This window comes from Crocuta crocuta, unplaced genomic scaffold (genome assembly GCF_008692635.1).
Source record: "Crocuta crocuta isolate KB4526 unplaced genomic scaffold, BGI_CrCroc_1.0 scaffold187, whole genome shotgun sequence".
Taxonomy (NCBI): domain Eukaryota; kingdom Metazoa; phylum Chordata; class Mammalia; order Carnivora; family Hyaenidae; genus Crocuta; species Crocuta crocuta.
This window is the reverse complement of record NW_027532196.1, coordinates 1,390,818-1,413,888: the sequence shown is the minus strand read 5'-3', so window position 1 is coordinate 1,413,888 and position 23,071 is coordinate 1,390,818. Positions and strand designations below refer to the sequence as shown.

The following is a 23,071-nucleotide window of genomic DNA, read 5'->3' as shown; positions in this document are numbered from 1 at the left end:
TAAAAATTATTCCCATCAGCAGGAGCTAATTCATCTAAAACATTGTCCTGGGTGCTCATACACTGATACACTTCAGTAGCTGTGATTTTATTTAACAAGTAACCATCTAGATATTTGTTCTTATTTAACAAAATTATTACTGGGTTTCTGGAAAATATAAAGAAGACTATTACCATTTTAACAGCTCTAAGATAACAGATATTTTAAAAGGTTGTTATTCCTCCCAGTTTTTAGCAGTTTTTGGCATTCTTACTTGTTGCTTTACCAAAGGGTAGCAGGGTAATATAAGGAGCCCAATCCTGTGTTGGGGAGAGAAAGAAAGGTGTACCTTTGTTAGTATTTGCTTCTGTACAGTCTGTGCACGGTTCAGAAGAAAATAGAAATGCAGAGAAAGTCTATTGATCTTGCTTCCTTACTTTCTACTTTTGCCACTCTATGTTCAAATGATAGTTTTAATATCAGATACTGGGTGAATATTTCTTCATCATCAAAGGTGAAAATAAAATTTACTGGGCATTTACTAGGAGTCAAGTATGAGTTAAGTGCTCCATTTGAAATATATAATTTATTCCTTACAATTACAGAGGCACTATTATTATCCTGTTTTACAGAAGGTGAAACTGAGGCTTAGCAAAATTGGCTAAATTGCTGAAGGCCATACTCCAAGTAGTGGCAGAAACTTGAGCAAACCCAGATCTGCCAGATTCAAAGACAGTGCTCTTAATCATCGTCTTAAATATCAATTGTACATACAACTAATAGAGTGTTCTAGTATATTTCATTTTACATACTTGGAATCAGTCACTATGTCACAAGGAAGAGAGCAGTGTAACAAAGACAAATGTGGGGTTAAGATCCTTGCATTTGGAATCAAGTTGTTTTTTTGGAGTCTTAATTTTACCATTTATATTGTGTGATATTGGGTGAGTTGCATAATCTGTTTGAACCTCAGTGTCTTTTGTGAATTGGGGAGTAAAGGAGATAATGGGTATAGAGTGCTTAGTATGATGGTGATAATACACTACATTCTTAGAAGGGATCACAGTTTAAAAAGTGCTTTTACAAAGATTGTCTCAGATGGTGCTTAGTGATAGAACCCTTTGAAGCTCGTTCATTCTTTTATTCATTCATTTAACAATTTTTTTTAGTGTCTGCTACATGCCAGATGTTGTACAGGTCGGGGGCATGGGGGCATTTAGGTGAAAGAGCAGGAGAAAAAAGTTTCTTGCCTTCATGGAGTTTGCATTTTGATGGGGGATAGGGACAATAACACATAAGTAAAAATATTTAACATGTTAGATAATAATAACAAGAGAGTTAAAGGGAACATTTAACTCTCATAGGGGGAATGCTGTGGGTCATGCATAATAAAGTAGTTAGAAGCATACTGTGATTCTTAGACTAGCTACATGTTTTTCCATTATGGACTTTTTTTTAAAGTTTATTTTGAGAGAGAGAAAGAGGAAAGAGAGAGACTTGGAGAATGTAAATGGGGGAGGGTCAGAGAGAATCCCAAGCAGGCTCCATGCTGCCGGTACAGAGCCTAAGGATCATGGCTTGATCCCATGACTCTGGGATCATGACCTGAGCCAAAATCAAGAATCAGCTGCTTAATTGACTGTGCCACCTAGGCAACCCTCCGTTATGAACTTTTTAAAAAAATGTAAACCAGTTACAGTTGAACTACCAACTTTTGTTTTTGAATTTGTGTTGTTTTAAAACCATGAAGACATTGATTTTTAAATTCGTTAGTACAGGGGCACCTGGATGGCTCAGGCTGTGATCTCATGGTTTACTGGTTCAAGCCCCATGTTGAGCTCTGTGCTGACAGTTCAGACCCTGCTGGGAATTCCCTCCCTTGCTCTCTCTGATCCTCCCGTACTCAGGTTCTCTCGATCTCTTTTTTTCTCAAAATAAATACACTTTTAAAAAAAAAAAAAAAGTAAATTTGTTAGTACACATTACCAAAGTTCACAAAATCTTTTCTAGCTAGCTCTGAGATTCTATGAATATGGAATTAAATGTAGATGTCTTTATACCTTGTCTGTATTTATGTCTATTAAGTATACTGTAAATAAAGCATTTTAAGAGTTCAAAGATAATTAATGGTTTTCAGTCACTGTTTTTTAAAATAAATCTTGACGTTTCTTTACCTTTGTAGGCAAAGTGGTAGTACTCATGGGTTGTATTTCTCAAATTCAGCACCCAGCCTGGCAAATAAGTTAGGCGATTTGGCATTTCCATTCCGGGTCTTAGAAGACACAAAGGAATCATAAAGTCATGCTGCAGTGAACTCAGACATTAAGATTTGTCTGCCAACTATGAGTTTAAGTTTATTGAAAGCTACAAGAAAGACAAGTGTTATTCTCAGGGTAGTTTATGCCACCAACTACTGAACTCCAAAAGTTGTATCATTTAGCATTGTAGGGCTGGATCCATAAGCCTTGGAGGAAAATTCACAATTGCCCCATTAAAGTGTTTTGAGATTTAATCCAAAAAGGAAGTACTGGGGGAGGGGAGGAGGGATGAACTCCTTTGTTTTTTCTTTAATTATTAAGAAATATATTTAAAGAGAGTGGTTAAGAGCTCAAGCTTTAGGATCAGACAGAAACCTTGTTCCACCACTCACTACATAACTCTGGGAATGATTCCATTAAAATTCTAAAATGTACTTGGCTCTTTTCTGTTCTCTCCTTACTACCACCATCCTGTTCCATACTACCTGTTTTCCATATAATGGCTAGTGACCTTATTGCAATTGAAATCTGATAGTATAATCCCCACACATCTTTCTCCTCCTCCTTTGCCCTCCCCCTACCATGTTAAAAATCCTCCAATGTTTTTTTCTTTCACTAGGATGAAGTCCAGACTCCTTACATTGGCTTTGGCTGCAAGACCCTGCCTGCTCAGATCTGGGCCTGCCTCACTGAACTCACCTCTGTCTTCCTCACTGAGCTTGAGCCCCCTGACATTTTTCAATCTTCAGATTCACTAAGCTGATTTCCTACTTGAAACTTTAACACATCCCCACTCCTGTGCTCAGAACACTCTTTACCTTATTCTTCAAATAGCTTACTCTTTATCTCTCAGGTCTTAAGCTTTCCCTTACCACCGAATCTAAATAAGTTCTGTTATGCTCATTCATAGCACGGTATTTTTCTCTTCATGGCTTCTGTCACAACTTTTCACTTTATATTCATTTGGTTTTAGACTAGTATCTGAAGTCCTACCTCCTCCAACTATAATCCCTATCTTTTTGGTTTAGTGCTGTCTACCCAGCTCTAAGCACAGTTATTGAGTGGGTACTCAGTAAACCATTGTTAATGTTGAATGAATAAAATATCTCATTACCTTTCAAAGCCTTAATTTACTCATCTGAAAAATGTGGATATAATTTCTATCTGTAAAGCTATTGTATGGATTAAGTGAGGTTAAAAAAATATAAAATCCTTAACACTGTGCTTGTCAAAGTCCTCAACAAACAGTATCCCCAAACATTCATTAAGCCCACTCTATGTGTAAGCCATTGCTAATGTTTATAGAACATATTTATAAGAGAATTTTGTTAGACTTTTGTATTACTTGGTCTTTACTGTTTTTTTTTTCTTTTTATTAACATTGCTCTTCATATCTAGGAAATTAAAATGTGGAATTCCAGCAGTGATTCCATGCCTTTTCATGGAATTGGTATGAACTAGCCTCAGCTTTCTAATGTCACAATTATCAGAGCCATAATGTATATTCAGAAGGGTAATTAGTTTGAGTAGTAATTTCCTAGACTATCCTCCACCCCCACCCTGCCCCAGCCAGCTGGCCTTGAAAAAGAAGCACTGTTTTTATGTGTGCACACAATCAGCCTGTAAAATCCTATTATCCCCAACTGCCACACCCCTGTGGCTGCATGCTTCCTTTTGAAGCCTCTTAAAAAAGGGAAAAAAAATCCTTTCAAGTGAGTTCTAAAGTTCATTTTCTAATCTCATTTCACCCAAATAATGTAAAAATGAGAAGGGGGGGCTAGGAAGTGGGAGGGATTCATAATGTTATTTGCTTACCTGTTCACCTGGAGTTACCTATGATACTTGTGGGAAAGATGATAAAAGTAAAAATACTTCTTCAGTCTATATTTTGAGATAAAATTAGATTTCATTCTGTTTTGATATTCAAAGAATAGAACAAGGTTAATTTGGTTATTCTATTTCTTTCATCTGTTCAGAATGTTATACTGTTTAGAAAAGGGGTTTCCATGAACTTCTCATGGCCAACATCATTTTAACTGTGATCATCTGCTGGAGTCCTAAGTGGAGGGCTCTATTTTTCTGTTTTGTGTGTCTTTTCATCTGGGAATTTGAACTCCTTTCAGGCCCATCTTTTTAACTGCTTCCCCTGGGCCTACTGCAGTCTTTCACTTTTGGGTTCTAACTCCCCATGTATCTGGCCTTTTTCTGAGCATTCCTTCCATGACCTTGAATTAATTGACATCTGTTCTCTGAGGATTATACCTTCCCTGTCACTATTTGATGAAAGTTTGGTAGGGAAGGAGTACAGAATATAGGAAGGGAATTTCAAAAAAGTTTTCTCTGTCTCTGAAAGATCACTTCCTGAATATGTTTCTGTCCTCATTACTCAAAACCCTTCCTTAGGAAGTCCTTGTTTTATATCTGTATCACCTAATCCAGTCATCTCCCTCCTCTTTATCTCTGGCACATTTCCCCGTCTTCCTTAGGACTCGTCTTAAAAACCTTATCCTCATTCCAACCTTTTCTCCTCTCTCTGGGTAACTTTGTCCTCCTTGCTAGTGACTCCTCAAAAACTGCAGCTTCTCAGTCACATCTTTACTTCAGTCATCTTAGACTCACAGAAAAGACTTGGATCACACCTCTCCTGCATCCCTGTTTTCTTCTATCAAATATGCTCCTTGTCTTCATTGTAGGTTCTTATCTCTACAGCCCATCTTATTCCTGAGGTCAGTAAATATTCCTCCTAGTATTCACTTCCTTTCCTTCTTACCTATCTTGATCCCTTCACCCTCCAGACATCTTAAAGAGTAGTCTTAATCATTGTTTCTGTTTTCTTTATCTCCCATTATCCTGTCAATATCCTAGAGGCTTTTACTTCTTTACTCTGCTGACACTGCTTCAAAATCTCTGGCTGTCTCTTCCTTTTCCATTTTAAACAGTGTCCTCTTCCAAATCCTCTTTTTTTAATATTTGTAGTTCCTTGATTTTATACTTTTCTCCTCATGATGATTTTCTTCCTTTTTGACTACCCCTTTTTAGGTGTTTTTGTTTTTGTTTTTGCTTCTCTTTCTCTTCTATCCCCACAAAGGGTGGGTGTTCCTGTGGCTCATCTCTTTTCCGTCCCTCTGTCCCTCCGCACACTTCTGTTGCTGTTGTCTTCCACCCTCTCACCTTTAGTAATAATGGGTTAGGCTATTGACGATCTCTTCCCAGATCCTCATTTCCAACTTCCCCATAGACATTTCCAGAGAAATAACATACAAATATTTTAAAACCTAAGGCAATGACAATTTATCATCTAAACTGGGTCACTAGCTGGTATAAATCTATACTGTGCATATGGTCACCTGCTCAAACCTAATATGTACAAAAAACTTTGAGAGATTTTTTCTAGTATTTTTTTTTATCATTAAATGCCTTACTGACATTCTACTTACCTGGGCTAAAAATCATGCCCTTCAATTTTAATTCTTCCCTCAGTTCCTAATTCCTAGGAATTCTACCTTTCCTCTATCTTTGAATTACACTTTTTTTTAAAAACCCCATTCCAATCTTTAGGGCCTTGTTTCCTCTTGCCTGCAATACTGCATGTCCTTCTAACTTGTCTTCTTGCTCTCAGTTTCTCCTCATTCTTCCTTCATTCAATATTCCTTATTTCTATAATATGTCCCTAAAGGATACTGATTATTTATATAGCTGCTCAGAAACCATCGCCAAAGCATATCATCCAGACTTCTTAGCTGGGAATTCAACACACTACTGACATAAAAAAAGCTTTTTCAGTCTTAACTCCTTTATGAACCGTGTATTGCAGCAGGCCTATTGGCTTCTCCCCAGATAACTCCAAAATCAGTAATCCTCAATTACATCAGAATCACCTTTGGAATTAAAGAAAACTTTAAATGCCCAACCTTAATGTGAGAGATTTAAATTTAGTAGGTCTATATTGAAGCCTGGTTATCTTAATAAAAGCCTCCCCAGGTGATTGTGACCAAAGCCAGCATTGAGAACCATTATCCCTGTTTTCCTATCTCCATGACTTTGTTTACCATTTTCTCTACATGGCCAGTTTCTACTTTTCTTGTTTTCTCTTTAAATATTTTCTTATCTTTCAATCCCCAGCCCCCATTTTAGCTCGTTCATGAGATCTTCTTTGATCCATGCAGATAGTTATTTTCCTATACTGCAGTTGCAGTAAACGTTCATTAGATTATATGTTTATACCTTACATCCTCTAAACAGGATACTTCTTGAACCTAATGCTTCTGCTGTTTATAATGTATAAGTCATTCTGTATAGGTCATTGACTGTTGAGATTATCTGCAGAGAACTTTGAAGTTCTTAAGAAAGTAATTGATAAGCATGAGTTATTTTTTTGCTAATTTAACCAGAAGTCCAAAAATATAAAACACAATAGTTTTAATTCCAAGACTATGCCAAATTAGGATTTGCTAATCATGCTAAGTAGGAGAAAGGAATTAGAATTTTAAATGCCACTACTGTTTTCATCAGCAGATGAGCTAATATTAAAGTAAATTCAGTGGTAGATTGATTCCTTGAACACCCACACCTCAGGTGCTCTTTAAAGCATGTGGGTCTCTTTGGATTCCTCAGGAAAACTGTCATGTTGGCATGTAGCTATAAAATATGCTTTACTCAGAAACTGTAGTTAGTAAAGCAGAGTTTTTGGGGTTTTTTTCTAGTTCATTTGGCACAGGGGAATACTTTTAATAAATACACCTTGCTGAAAGATAGAGCACAGTGTTGTTTTTAATAGGGAATGAGAGTATAAGTACAGTGATTTAATGCAGTTACAAGTAGCTGTATCCAAAAACAATTTTTGATTTTTGTCAAATATTCAGCAAGGGAGTGATTTTTTCCCTCAATTAAATTTTTTTGGTAGCTTCCCCATAGTATTGTTAAATCTATAAGTTGTATACTGAGGTTGGGGTTTTTCTTTTTCCTACAATTTTCTGCTAATACCTGATCAGTAAAAATTGTGAATATTTAGTTTGGGATATATGCACATGTATCTATAATTAATTTAGTGCCCTCTAAGGTATTTTATTATTTTATTGAAAGGAGACAAATATATTTGTTCAGTAAATCATTTGGATTTCATAAAAGCCTAGGGAAAGAATAAACTTTTACACTGTTGTTGCTGTTTCTATTTGCTGGTATAAAACTCATTTTTGATTTATCCCAGGTAAAATAATTAAAATGCATGTATTAGAACACACATAAAATTTCCTGTGGTCATGAAAGATGTACTAATTGGAAAATAGTATAATCTTTTGGCTTTTGGCTTATGATAAACTCATGGGTTTAAGTGATTTTATGGAATCATCTAGCCCTTTCTGGCAGCAGGACTACTAAAAACCTCTGGAAGCAAAAGGTTTTCATTCCCAAAATGTTCCCTGTATTTAAGGTTAATCACATCAGTCTTCGCTAAGTTATTCCTAGAAAACAGGTATTCTTCATGACAGAAAGTCCAAAGACATTTGTATATGGCAAATGAATAGTGAATAACATTTCACAGGCTGCTGGAGATGTTTGTCAGCAGATTAGCAGAAGCAGAAGTATCTAACAAACCTCTGGAAACACATGGTGTATTTTTCTTGACCGTAATAGTAGTAACATATTTGGTTGACATTGCACAGTTTCCATGTATATCATCTCATGTACGAGATGAGAAAGTGGTTTGCTTTTAATTACATGCCTAGTAAGTGATAGATCTGAGATTTCAAATCCTCTAATGGATTTGAAACTACCATACTACCAAAAAGCTATTTAAAAAATTAGTTTTTCAAAGACGATCTTAAAACGTATCAGTAAGGACATTGGCAGTAATGTGAAAAAGACTGAAAGATCACAGCACCACTTCTGAAGCTTTCCATCTTTGGAATGAGTAAGGAAAATGAGTGTTCCAAAAGACTGCTAGGAAATTAACTTGTTCATGAAACACTAAACTCTTTAAAGTTAAATGATACACAAGGTCAAGATATTGCTATATATATATTTTTATTTGTAGCCAACGTTTATTTTTATGCCTAGAAAAATACATGGGGGTGCTTAGGAATAATGTGCTGGGCAATTTGCTACTTTAGTGATAGTAACATAATCCCGAAAAAGCAAGCACGATTATTTTGTACTTTTTTCTTGTTTTATTCAGCAATAAGACCATAATTTTTCATATTTAAGGAAGTATGAAAAATTTGTCGAGTTTTAAAAGCTGAATACATGTAGCGTTGGATCAAGGCACATACAAGACTGGCCAAAGGGCGTACAATGCACTTTGGTTTTTTGTTGGAAAAATAAAAATCATGGCAACAGAAAAATGATGTGGTTTTTAAATAATAGCTCACAATTCAGTAGGAAGCTAGAAAGAAATGTTACATTACAAGTTCATTATGTAATATGTGGAAAACTGTGACAGTAATGGGCAGTATTCTTGATCATTGTGAAGGTAAATTGAACTTTTATGTACAGTGTTAAAAACATTTCATATAAACCAGATCTAAATTTGATTTCTAGTAGTTATTTTTCTTTTAAATTCTCCCTTTTTTGAAGTACTACTTTCTCTGCATTATTGAGGGGAATTGCTTATGGGTACACTACCTTTTTAAATACGTATGTTTCTTTTTTGATATTATTTATGATAAAAACATTATAAACATTAACAATTATATCTTGAGAATTAACTTTTCAAAAATCAGGATGGTATAGGCAAAACCAAAATGCAATTCTGGTGTTTGTGTTCATTACACTATGAGAGTCTAAGATTTCGTGTTTTCCTAAGTATACATTTCCCACCTAACTTAAGAGTGCGCTTACGTTATTGATTTTGTGAAGTCCTTTCTTCGCAGTGTTTGGTGAGCTGTGGTTTTAACAACAGACTTCACACTCCTTTATGCCAGCGGATGTATTCAGTTCAGAAGATATGCTTACTTTCTTAAAAATATCTAATTTACTTAGAGTAAAAATGGAGATATGCAGTAAGTTTGATATTGCCCATTACTTCACATATTTTAATTTATTGAATACCACTGGGATAATACAAATTTAATAGTTGGAACATTATTTCATAACTATTTTTTGAACTTTAATTTTTCTCATTCAGCCAGGTTTTCTTTTTTACATTTTATTAATACCAAAGTGAAAAATGGCCTGTGCTTATACTACAAGGATCTCATGTGAACTCAGTCTTGATTGTTCAACACAGCAAGAAAATTCACTTTCACAGTCAACAAGTCATCTTACTCAGTAGAACACAAAGTAAATGGTTTATAACTTCAATATTTGCAAGGAAAATACAGTACAAATTACTAAAAAATACTAAAATATAGAATTGTGTTCAGGCCTCTCTACTACATCAATCGCAGCAGTAACCTGAAATTTGAAACTTTTAATAAAAAGTTCTTAAATATAAATTATATGGCAAATGTACAGTACATTGCTTTTTTCAGTCTTTTTCCAGTGTTTTGCAGTAGAACAGGGTTCCTACCATCACCTCCCTTAGGTTTAAAAAAACCGAAACACAGTCAGCTACAAGGCCTCCAGCATCATGAGTGTGAGTGATCTGAGTCTGGAATACCACTGTCTCTGTAGCTTCGGTTACTACTGCTTTCACTGTGATTGTTTTTGTACAGATTCATTCCATTAGGAGGAAATATGGTGTGTATTACAAATTCCTCCTTTGAGATTGGTTCATTGCTTATTGGTAACATCTGAAAAGAAGTCTCCCTGATTTCCAGGATAGAGTTGTCCTTCTTAGTGCCAGCTTCCGCATAGTCATCCTTTCTTCTCCTCCCTTTGCTGTATGCACAGTTCCTTGAGAAGAGTGATCCATTCCTATGAACATACCAGCACACTAAAGCAAGAAGGGCAATGGTCACCAGGGCCACAGCCCCACCAATGATGGCAGCCAATGGTAAATTGGGGTTTTTGTAAGGTTCTTTCTCTTGCTCTCGATTAAGGGTGGTTGTAGGGTTGTACATTCGAAGGGGTGCAGTTTCAGTCTCAATACAAACGGGGGCTTCATCAAATAGGTAGAGGTTACTGGTTTCCATGGGAACCATGCAGACTCGATAGGGCGAATCAGGCTCCAGGGCTGTGACTAAGTATTCATTGCGTTCCCCTGTTACAATTGTTTCTGTTATAGATCCAAATGCTGGGCTATGGCCCAGTTTGAGCCAGCTGAGTCTTAAAGCAGTCATAGGTAGGACAAGTTTCCAAGAGATATGAATCGTGTCAGAGGTGACGGATTTCACAGTAATTATAATTGTTTTTCTTGCTGGACTCCCTGTGGTTCGCTGATCTCTAGTGACCTTGGGGTTCTTAATGTCTGGTTGTTTGGTCACTGGAGCTGGCCACTGTCCTTGAGCAGGATATACTGTGTTGGGTATTGCAGTGGTTATCTGAATGGTGCTTACAACTGCACTGTCCTTACAATCAAACAGTTCCGCATTAAGGTCCTTGATAGCCATTCCCCGAACTTTTTCTGGGGCTTGGCACATAAGCCCACGCACATTGACCTTCATAGGTAGTGATTGTAACCAGTCACGTACCCATTTCATCTTGCACCCACAATACCAGGGATTGTTGCGAAGAATCAGTTGGGTTATATTGTCCAAATCATCAAAGATGCCCTGAGGTAAATTACTTAGGTTGTTATTGGACATGTCGAGTCGATACAGCTGCCTTAGATAAGAAAAAGCATTTGGGGGCACCCGATTGATGTGGTTATCTTGAAGATAAAGCTTCCTCAGGTTTGTGCCTGGAAGGTTTACTGGTGCAGCAGTCAGGGAATTCCGCACCAGTGACAGTTCTGTTAAGTTGACGAGGTTGAAGAAAACTTTATCACCTAAACCATGGTTGTTCAACAGATTTCCATCCAGAACCAGGCGTTTTAGGCTAGTGAGACCTTGAAGAGATGGTGATGAAATAGTGGATATGCGATTATCATCCAAGCGTAATTCTTCTATAGTCCTGGGCAAACCCCAAGGGATTGTGCTAAGGTGATTACGGGACAGGAAAAGCAGTCGGAGATAGTTGCTGTCTCGGAATGCCCCTTCTTCAATGCTAACGGCAGAGACTGAGTTGTCATCTAAATGTAATTCTTCCAGATAGGGAATTTTTGAAAGTGAATCATAAGTGATAGTCCTTATGTTATTTTCTTGCAAATGTAACTCTTTTACATACTTTGGTAGGTTGGTAGGAAATTCATCTAAACTGTTGTGGTATAGGTATATTCTTTCTACTTTTAGCAAGTTTTTCAAATCTGAAGGAATTCCAGCGTTATTTATTTGGTTGTTCTGAAGGTAGAGTGTTGTAGCATCCTCTGGTATTCCTGTTGGAATGGATGTCAGAAAGCGATCATTACAGTAAATGAAACCTGCGTCACAGCGGCATACAGATGGGCAGGATTTAGCCATAACTAAGAGAGGTGCCACCTGAAGGAACAGTCCAATTTTAGTCCAGATGAGGAAGATGCTCCAGGCTGGGCTGATCATGGTCAGCAGTGTTGAGGTCTTTGTACACGGTAGCATCAGAGCCCTAAAATTGAGTGAGTTCAAAGAAAGACAGAAAACAGTCAGGTCATGATACTTGTAATAATATTCAAACTAGATGTGGAAACTAAAATGTCTATAATCACTTTCAATTTTTAATTTTTTTTTGCATCCTTAGGGTTTATCACTAGCTTACAATGAACACAATCATATCTCTTTACCTTAAATGTTTGTAGTATTAAATTAAGGAGTATCATGTTCCAAATCCATTTGATTTTGAAATGTTAAATATAATTAAAGTCATTGAAAATTCTAAAGCATTTTCATAATACTTGATATCAGTTCTGTAGCCAGTCATTGACCAACCTTATCAATTTTCTAATTTTTTCTTAACATTCATAATGAATTGACACATAGGAATATGATTTGTTTTACTTTAAGATAATAATGTTACTGTTTTTAAAAAAAATCAAAATTTGATATCTACTGTACAGGTATAGAAATATGTAGTAAAACATTCCGTCCTCCTAATATTCAAAGGAATAGTCAGTTAATACTTCTTAAGACCTGAATCCTACTAAAGCCATTCATTTGTTTTGATTATTGATGTTATTTTTCTTTGATTATTAATATTAAAATTGTTATACTGGTATTTCTAACAAGAAAATCAGAAGGAATCTTTTTAATCTATTTTAAGGGAGGAAAAAATACATAGCCAACACATCGAGCTAACCTAGGTGGAAAGTTCCATTTCATATTAAACTAGCTCTTTCTTTTGTTCCCATTTTTTGTGTTTCATACTACATAGCTTAATGGCTTTGTGCAAACTTTTCATTACATCCTATCTCATAATATGTTTCACAATGCATTTATCTTTCTTCAAGATCTAATCTAGGATATGGTTCAACTTTCCCCATGGCTGGAGAATTATAGATTTATACTAATCTGTTGTGTAATATGAGCTCATCTGTACTTTTATGTATTAATTAGCCTTTATAATTTCAGGCATGAAAATAAAACACTTTAATATTTTTCCTACCTTATTGAACGATGTGAATAAATTTTGCGTGAGTGAAAATTCAATGCACATATATTATTTTCCTGATGAGGGGCTGGGACTTATAAATTCTTGTTCAGTCCTTGGAAGTATTCTTCACTGTTTATTCAAGTAATCCTATGCCGCACACACCTCCAGATCAGGCTCGCTGTTGTCAATGAACATTCCAGCTGTGGTTCAGCATGGTGGGCAAGCTCATTAAAGTAAGGACCAGAAACAATTCAGCTTCCTGTTACTATGTAGAACACATGGCTTCCTATGTACCTTTTTTTTTTTTTTCTGATAGGTTTTCTGTGTGAAGGTTCCTTTTGTGTAGCTTAATTCCCTTAGTAGAAATTGCTCTCTTTGAAATTCTTATTGGCTCTTCTGTGCAATGTGGTCAGAGATAGTAACTTCAGATCCTCATGAAGAAAACCATTCATGATGCTAAGGCCTGTATAGTAATAGGTTTTTCAGTCAGTTATCCCCCCACCTTTATTCCTATCCAGGATTATCCAAGTATAAACTTTGTACAGTAGCTATGTCCTGAGGTATGATTACCTGCTGTGAAATAGCTATTTCCAGCTTTTGCTTCTTGCTGCTTTCTCAGAATATCTGGTGCAGTCACGTTATACAAGAACAGGTATTCTTTTTAAAGAGGTATAGAAAACTTAATTCAAATATTCTTCATGAGGAAAAAAGGAAGCATACTAGATTTCCTTTACATTTCTCTTCCTTAAAATATACTGGATATGAGCATCTCCTGTGAAAGCAAAAGGTTTTAATGAGCTATTAATAATGAACTTTTAATATGAGAGATTGCCTAGAAATTTAATCTTATTAGTTCTTTCTTTAAGCAACATAGCTTTCCTCATCGTAGTTGGTGAAAAGGATAAGATGACCTGTTTGTTTTTTACAATTTTTTTTCCATTTTACAATTGTTCTTCCTAATTTTACTATACAAATAAAGTAGGAGCTGAAGCTGAGGTTGTCACCAAACAGATAATTTCTACTGTTAACTGTTAATATCACTTTGAATTAAACACAGAAGCAAAGCTTCATTCAAGAACCAGTAAGTGCCTTCCATGGCTTTTGAATTCAGGTCAGACTACTGTTTAGAAATTCACTTTTAAATCTTAGATATAAAATGATAAAATGTTTGAAAAGAAAACAAGTATATGTCAAAGAGGTGAGCAAATACAAAACAAGGATTTTGATAGAAATGCCATGATAACTTTTAAGAGATTTCTGAGCATGGTCTTATAAAGTCATATAATCTACAATTTAAAGAGTTGAAAAGAGTTTGTTTTAAATCTTTTCTTTTGGTTTCTTTGGTGTCCTGTTTAATTCTTCTATAGGCCTCAATTTTCCTAGTTGTAGAAGTGAACTTCATTACCTTCTTCCTTAGAGGTATTTCTGAGGATTAGTTGATGATCTTGAAACTCTAGTTACTCAGGCATTATTGCCAAAAGATAGCATAGAAGTTCAGGTTACTATTAGTTTTTTAGGAGAATACAATTTTAATTTTCTTTTAGCAAGATGAACTTGAAAAATCTGTATTTGGAATAGAAAGGACACTATGTCAATCTGTCTCTTTAGAATGACCATTAAAGTATATCAAAATCTGACAAGGCATTTCTCTCTAGGTTCAAACATGAACATGCCAATTTCCAGTGAGTGCATTTGTCATTTCTGAAAGAAGACTTAAGGCTTCACCAAAGAGATCAGTGATTTTAATGATGACTGCTTTGCCCATTATCTAATATGCTTGAAGATTTTTTTTTTTGGGTGGAGGTGGGGAAGTGGGTTGCATCAGTATCTTTTATGCAGGATTACCCACTCAGAGGCTTTCTGTACATGTAGGGAACATTAGGGTGTTGGGAATATTTGACCCTGAAATTAAGGACTTACACTAGAAACAATTTGCTTCTCCCCTAGCAATTACCTTGCATCCAACAAGGATAGCATCTGTTCCAGAATTCAAATGCTACTGAAAGTGAATGTTAAATAAGGCCAATTTGTGTTTCTGGGTGTTTGAAAATTCAGTTTCTTTTACTTTGCCACCCAATACCAACATTATCATAGAATGCATTAACAGAAAGAAACTTAAAAAAAAAATTACAGATACAGTTAATTTATTATTTAAGCAACTTGAAACAAAAATAGCCGTTTGTAGATGGATAAAGTAGTTTCTAGTGGATATTGCAAAGTGCCCACAGAGGAAAGTTTAAATGATTTATTGTTTAAAGTAAGGTTTTACTGTGATGCATTTAAGGCTTTGCTCATTATTGTTGAATTTCAATAGTGTATTTTCTTGAAAACTTTTGCTTTTGTGGAATGTGAAAATGAAAAACCAAGTTGTTGAAATTATGATTACAAAGTTATTTAAACAAGTATCTGCTGTAAATGTTTTCTGAGCTGGAAAATTATTCAACATTTAAAATGTGGTTAATTTAAGTTTAGGAAATAATTACTTTTGTTAAATTGTATTAGAAACTAATTAAAAACTATTATAAAAATCACTGGTAAAAACCTGCTTAAAATTTTACCAGTAGTCAGGCATTTGTCACATACCACAACAGACTCTAAAGTTGAGGAGATGAATCTGATGAAGGAGGAGTTAAGAACTGATTGTTTCTCAAGCCAGGATAGCCTAGAATATGTCCAAGATGATCATAATGATAACTAGTGATAAAGCTTATATCTAAACTAAAAATATTTTATGAAATCAAGCTCTAAGAATATGTATTGATTTTCACATTTTTAACCCAGAAGAAAAAAAATAAATCCAAATTGGTGTGAAAAGAAGACTAATTTGTTTATTTTTCTGGTTTTACATCTGTAAAACTGCTTCCTTTGCTCTGTTTGATATGCAAACCTACATTGCCATTAGTACAATAGTGGTAATAATGTGAGATTAACTGAAAGCCTTAAATCTCATTAAATTCTTTAAAAATGTCATTTCTCTTCTCCCCAAATTGCATTAAAACTAAAGGCAAAACTGAAAAGCAGGTTTCTCTGGAGAGGGTCCTCTTTTAGAAATGAAGATTCCCTCACAAATTCGTACTTCTTTTACTTAACCTCAAAACCATTCAGTTCATGATTGATTGTGTTTTATAGTTTATGTTTTATATCTTTTCCTTCCCTTTTATATTTGAAACCATAGTGCTAGACAGTTTTGTTTTGTTTTGCATATTAAAGGCTACAATAATCTATCTAAAATAAGTGATGCTGCCCTCAATGCTTACTTTCCCTTTTTTTTGAGCTGGTTCTACATAGTCACGCATATAGAGAAGCTATAGTTGATTGTGAATGATAAAAAGAAAAATGAGACCCAGTGGTATGGACACTGTGGCCAGGTTTCTACAACATCGACTTCAAAAGCCTTTATGTCTGCATAGTCTGGGAAAGAGGCCATTACTTCTGAACAAAAAAGGAATCGATCTTTTAGAAAAATATTGTTATTAGGGTATCTTGAGGAAAAAAACATAAATGGACCCTTGGCTACACAAAGAAATGTTTTAAAACTGTTTTTTAGTGGAATCATTACTACATAAATAGCATTTAAAACTGTGATAAAAAGAACAACATAATCACCTCCTGGATAAATCAGATCTTTAACAGGGATCTTTCTCTTCAGTTTTTTTTGATACACAAAAATTGTGGAGTTAAAAGAAAATTGCATTTATAATGTAATCATTAGGTCTGTGAAAAGCCTCTAGTTAAGTTCCATGATGTAAGAATGTATTAAATAGTAAGGATGCTTTCATTTTGAGATATTTTAAGAAAACTAATATAATTTAAGAAGTTTTATCTGAATAGAAAACTGGTATTTACATACAAATAAGAATTTGAGGCAATGCACATGTTTATATGATTTTTTTCTCTGCTACTACAATATTTTAGAGGTGGGGATGTTTGAAATGAGAAGATATTCTCATATTTTGATCACTTAGATTAAGATTATACATTGATAATATGCTGCTTTAACATCCTAAATCCTTTATTTGTTGCCTTTGACTTAAATTGATTTGAAATCATGGCTTATTTTCAAAAAAATCTTAAATTGAGTACAGAGTTTTTGAGATTTTAGTGAAGATTCTTCTTAATGATTTGCTTCATATAATCCTGTCTTAATAATGGGAACTTTAAAATAAATTTAATCTAAAAGTAGAATTTTTAATCCAAGTTAATTGCATTATTATTTTGAACAAATCCTTGAGGTTAAAGAAAACACATGCTTAATTAGACTTATCTAAGTCTGTGACTATTTCTAAGTAAATTAGAATTTATATAATCATAGAGGTTTGGAAAGTAATTTATTTATGAAAGCTTAAATTGTTGCTTGAAAGCACAACAAAATGATCAACTTGTGAATGCTAAGTCTGTAAAGACAACTGGTATTTTAAATAAGCTACATATATGGTTAAATTGAAAAACTGGAGTACATCAGGTTAGTTGATAGTGACAGCAAAATGCTTTCTAAGCAGCCTGTCTGGTAGTTAAATTTTCCACGATCATCAGATTTCAGGAAAGTTCCAATTCTTTTGTTTAATGCCAGGCAAGCAGAAGGACCTCTAAGTCCCCTCTTGAGAGTCATGAAGTCTGAAGGGTTTGCTGAGCAGCATAGAAGCAAGTGTGCCTTTTCAGACTTGGTTTTGTCCAGACTGTTTTCTAGTCTGAAGACGTTGTGTTTTATTTATGTAGAATAGGGGATAAAAGTTCCAAAGCAAAGGAATTTTACTTTCTCCTTTTATGTTACTGGTTCTTTTCTCCCAAAAGGTTTGTGAAAAATGAATCCAATTCTGCTTCATTTATTTTGGTTTTTAAAGTTAAATCGAGCATCCTTAAAAGAAAAAGGCAAGCTAGGATGTTATCTTTCATCACAGTGAATGCTTGTTCCTTTTGCGATATTAAAGCCGGACCAAATGAATTGGATAACTAAGATTTGTATGAGTGAATAAGACATGAATTTAGAGGGTGGTAAAGGTGAGAGAAGAGGGCTTGGGACAGGGAACATGCTTTAAATTTGCATTGACTTTTGAGCAATTGCAGTTAAAACTGTACCTTTTAAAATCACAAACATTTTCCCATTGCAAACTTTAAAGTTCCTTTCCCAGTGTTGCGAGTACAGTTTGGTGGATGTGCTTTAAATTTCTAGTATTCAAGTTTCCATACACTAATACAACAAATGTTTGGGTCTCCTGTGTGCCTAGCACTGTGCTGGTTGGTGAGAACATCTCAACTCATAAAACACTTTTTTCTTTTCATTTCAAAGTAGGGTATTATTGATGTAAAGCAAATGAAGAGGAAGAAAATCAACAACACATAAACTGATCAACCCACAGTCCAGTGGCACACTTTAAATATAGTGTTTAACCAAATGTGGTCTGTGGGTTTTCTTTTCAAAGTTGCCACGGTAACTTGTGCACATGAAAAGTGAAAGAATAAAGAACAAAAGCTGTCATTGTCTCATCAAGTGAGAGCAATTTCACTCTCCTCTCATTTAAGGAGACTAATACCTGGAGAGAGCTTTTTATACACTCTGACACTTAATTTTGAGTCTAAGAAAAAGATGATGCATATGTAAAACAAATGCAACTTTAGCTGCTGCTTACATTATATTTCATTACTTTTTTAATTAAAATCTGTTTTCTCTAGAGTTCTTGTCAATAGACAAGTCAAAGTGCTGAAACCTGCTCTCCTATGCAATGTAAACATGGCTTTCAAAACTTTTTTGGTGTGATGTCTCACCAAATTTAGTGATGTTGATTTGTAGTCTGAAACTAGAATATGCTTTCTGAAATGCATATTCCTATTTTGGTTCTTAAGAGGAAGAAACCTTTTTTTCAGAAGACATTTACAAACCATCTCATTGTTGGAAATTGGTTCGTTGACTTATGATAAGTTCTGAAATGGTGGAATGTTAGAAGCAGCTGAGAAACAGCCCTTTTTATGCTCTGAAGAGGAAAAAGCAGTTTTGAGAATTAATATTGCTGAGAGATTTACTGTCGAGTTTTTTGCCCACTGGGGGGTGGTACACTCTACCAGAACACTGCTTTCAGAAGCCGCAAGTCAGATGTTGGCTGCTGCCGGCCAGTTTTTCTCTGGTTTAATTACAACAAAGCCTCCCGTTGAGAAGAACAGTGAAGGCCTCTAGGGCAAAAGGTGGGGGGTGGGAGAGGGAAAGGGGGCTAAAGGGAAAAGGAGGGAAGAAATTACAGCCTTTGAAAAATTACTGAATCTTATTTCCCTCGTTGATGTAATTTAGGTGGTCTTCATTTGACTTTCAACAATTATTTATAATGCTATAAATAAACTGAATAAAAATATTTAAGGTTATTTAATTCAGAATTTTTAAGTTAGCTCTGGGTTTTGCCATTAATCACATTCTTTGTTATGCAGCCCACCCACCTTCATAAAGGGGGGAAAAGTTAAGATCCACTGAAATTTTTCTTTAAATGACCAGATTTAATTTACTATTGGTATAACATATCAAAAATAAAAAGCAGGAAGAAAAAACATTCATATAATGTTAATACAAGGCAAGTTCTCTGCTACTGATTTTTGTAGGGTTTAAAATTGCTCAAAAGAATCTAGAAAGCGAAGGGAGCCTTAGGGTGTGTGGCCAAGAAAAGCACAGACAAATCTCTCCGCAGTGCACTTGCATGTTTAAAGCTGATAATTGTATTTTTCATCTGGAGACACTGAGTGTTCATTAGGATCTGGTGTCCCTAGGCAGGAGATGCTGAACATAATTGGAGTTTCTATTTGATTGGGCAATATAGTCTAGAGAAGAAACTGGGGTAAAGATAATTAATAGCTTGCTAACAAAGTCTGACAGCCACAAGATTTCAACCAAATTTATTTTACACCGCTTCATTTAGCTCTGAAAAAGTTTTGATAGAATTGGAGGCTCCTTAATTAACACTTGAAAGCAAAAGAAACATACCTTCTATTTTGCTGCCACATTCAGTTATGACAAATTTTCTTATTGTTTTTCTTCTTTTTGTAAAAACTTTTTTTGTTGCCCAATTATGTATTTCACAAGTGTTAATGTTTAGGGAGTGTTTAGTTGAGCATTTGAACCTAATCAAAATTGATTTAAAAGGGGGTGCACAGAAATGAAAAGCCCAATTAATAACTGATGGTTAGTATTAACAAGAGCAGGGTTAATGAATTCATTACGTTTGTTCATTTAATAATATCTTTGCTGATTCCTGGATTTGATGTATTTTGGCAATACTCTTAAATTATTAGATGTGATTTTCCTACTTAAATTCATACAATCATGTTTTTGTAACTTTTGTTTTTTTATTTCAGGCTAATAAATATATGTATGTGTATAAGTATGTGTACATGTATATGTGTTGTGTACACATACATATTTGCAAACTAAGTAACATGTCCTTGATTTAATCTTCTTAGAGATTAAAACCTGCTATATCATTATTAATATTGACAGTAATGTATTAAAATTTTGTGGTACTTTTAAAGGAATTGATTTCTTTCTTTACTCATTTCAAAAGAGAGGAGTATCAATCATCTGTCACTTTGGGGCAGGCATAAATGTTTCTATCTGAAAACTGACACATTAATTCTTTAGGTTTCAAGCTAGTCAGGATATTTGTATGTGGTTTGGGATAAATGAAAGACATTGCTACAACTGAAGCACTTTTCTAGTGGCTAATTTATTCATGTTGTTTCCTGCTAATAAAATAACATATATGTGCATTTTAGAACAGAAAGATTTCATAAAATTTGAAACAGCTAATTGTTAAAGCCATTAGAGGATTTGGTTCCATAATTGGCAAATATCAAGGCTTTTTTTTTCTTTTTTCCTTTAAATTTTAAATAGATAAATTAATCAATCAATAAATATCAACCCCCAGATGTTGAGAAAATATAGGCTTGTTGCACTTTTTACCTCTATGCAACCATTTTGTTTCAGACCTAATTCACTGAAAGAAAATTTTTTTTTGAGAAGATACATTAAACTACTGTTTGGAAGCTTTGCTGTATAAAAACATTTCTTTCAATATAAAATTTTGCTGTTGTAAGTTATAAGTGAGTGGATACTCTGCATATCCCACTTGATGAGGGCTCTACTCATTTTTGTTCCTTTTGCCACCCCGAACTCACTGCATACATCAGGCATCGTTTCCACGCTGAGCTTTGTTAGTTTTTCTGAGTAGGCTTTGCCAATTACTATGCTGGTCACATACTACATTTGCCCAAGCAATGTATTTTGGCGTTCTCCTGGAGCGGGGGTATGGTTTGGAAGAAAGTCTCCCCCTCCTCTGAGCTGAATTCACTAGTTGAGATTTGCAAGCCTGAAATGCTTGAAACAGCTCAGGCAGGATAGCAGTGCAAGCTTTAAAATCTAGGTGTAGCTGTTAATCTTTACAGAGGCACAGAAGTCTCTGGGAGTAGCTCAGCTAGCTGTGAGCAAGATGTATGCTTTTCATGTACTGCGTACTCATGAGCTGAGGGATTATTGATTTTCTTTCACAGTTGTAAAAACAGCAATTGGTGATCATACCACACATACAGTACACACCAAGTTAGCAAGACCTTTCGCTTTCCTTTGAAAAAAATCTGCCTTGTATTCTTTAATATATAACATTTAACATTCCAACTTAATGTTTTCCATAAGGCTCTTTTCAAATAGCAACTATACAAGGCAGAAAATAGTCATTAATTATTACTTTTGAATGAAAGAAGATTTTAAGAAACTTCTTGCATTTGGCTATATAGTCCAATTTTTCCTTGCTGACTCGCACACACATATTTTGCTCTTACTGGTGACAGAGCAAACGTTCATATTTGGATGCCTCACAGTACCAAGTCATTTCTGTCTACAGAGTAAAACCAAGCAAACTTTCTGGGACAATCTTAAGGAAAAACATGGGAAACACTTACCAGGAAGACGAGAAAAAGCAATCCCATGTATGCTGCCGCTATAGCTGTAATTCCACTGACTGTGAACTGGAGTAATAACCCTCCCCCCTCTCCCAAGCTCCGCGTCCAGTCCACACAAAGCCAACAGCAGCTGCAGGCAGAGCTTGTCCTGCTTCGGATCACTCCTACACTGAGGAGTGAGCGAGGAAGAGCATTCCAGTTTACTGCACACAGCCCACCTCCAAGTCTGAAGTTAAAGCTTCACCTCGCAGTGGTTGAAGAAGGGGGTGATGTCATAGATGGGCAGGACTTAGCCTAGCTCTTGTTCAGTGAGGTAACTGGATAATCAGACAGATGAGCTTTGCGAACGCTAGAGGGAGTGAGAGAAGCCAAAATGAGGTGCTCAGCCTGCCAAAGCTGGGATGCCATTTGGTTTGTAGGCAGGCCTTTGGAATCTCAACATTTTCTAAAGTTTAATACAACAACGTAGTGGTAGCAAGCTTATAAAAAAATACGAGCATGTTGGAAGGATACTTAAAAGATTGTAGTAGAAAAACACAGGTTCTTTTTATTTTTAAACTATATGTATTAAAAAGTTAACCAAAAATCATTTTATTTTCATTATTGAGTAGTTCCAATAGCATTGGAATTTTGAAGTCTTATAACTCTGTGAAGAGTTATTTGACAAATGAGTAGAGGGCAGGTTCAAATAAATAACTGATTTATTTAAGGGAACGGGAACCGGAATGCCAAAAGGTCCTAGAGGTAATGAGTAATTTATTATTCTATATATGTTTTAGAAAATGAAACTTTTTCACATACTTCTACTATTTATCCATCTCCTTTGAACCTAGGGGATATTAGACTTTTTCATAATTAGGGAAGCCTCCCTTAAATGAAAAGTTTTAGAAAAATTAAATAGAATCTTTTCCTTTCTGATATATTTTTGCTACTTTATTTATGGACTAAAATATAAACAGGGTGAGTTTGCTTATATTAAAATGATTTTATTTTAATTTTGGTACATGAATAAACACTGGACAATTGCATGTTTATGTCTAATTAGCAGAATTATAGACATTCATATTCAACTATGATTTTCATAGACTGATTTCTGCTATTTGGTCACTATTTCTTTGGGCTCATAGTTTTCCACTAAGTTCATTTCACTTTTTATTGTTGCTGGGGAATATTTTGCTTTTAGATTTACCTGGAAGGCAGTTTCCTTAAACTAATATCATATGTTTTATTCTTAAAGGTTTACAACGTTGTTCTTTGTACTTTTTAAAAAGTTCCTATGAATGTTTGTTTCTGAAGGAGGCCAGCTGATTGTCTTTCCCAGGAGTATTTGATTATAGTCTCTTCATTAGCTTCATTTAGTTTATCTA

The 23,071-nt window shown here is 34.9% G+C and overlaps 2 protein-coding genes across 3 annotated transcripts in view; one reads left to right on the top strand and one right to left on the bottom strand.

The window, feature by feature from the left end:
- The window catches only part of LOC144242559 (ADP-ribose glycohydrolase MACROD2-like), a 1,445,873-nt gene that overhangs the window by 290,414 nt on the left and 1,132,388 nt on the right, over nucleotides 1-23,071 (top strand). The gene's annotated exons all lie outside the window — the stretch shown is intronic.
- FLRT3 (fibronectin leucine rich transmembrane protein 3) lies at nucleotides 8,251-21,889 on the bottom strand. 2 transcript variants are annotated; one of them, XM_077777544.1, is made up of 3 exons: nucleotides 21,705-21,889; nucleotides 12,786-13,545; nucleotides 8,251-11,792 (listed from the first exon to the last, which is right to left on the bottom strand). In XM_077777544.1, the coding sequence occupies exon 3, from the start codon at nucleotides 11,783-11,785 to the stop codon at nucleotides 9,800-9,802; it is 1,986 nt and encodes a 661-aa protein (XP_077633670.1). In that variant the 5' UTR covers nucleotides 11,786-11,792; nucleotides 12,786-13,545; nucleotides 21,705-21,889; the 3' UTR covers nucleotides 8,251-9,799. The 2 variants fall into 2 exon arrangements, with proteins under 2 accessions (XP_077633670.1, XP_077633672.1); XM_077777546.1 differs by lacking the exon at nucleotides 12,786-13,545.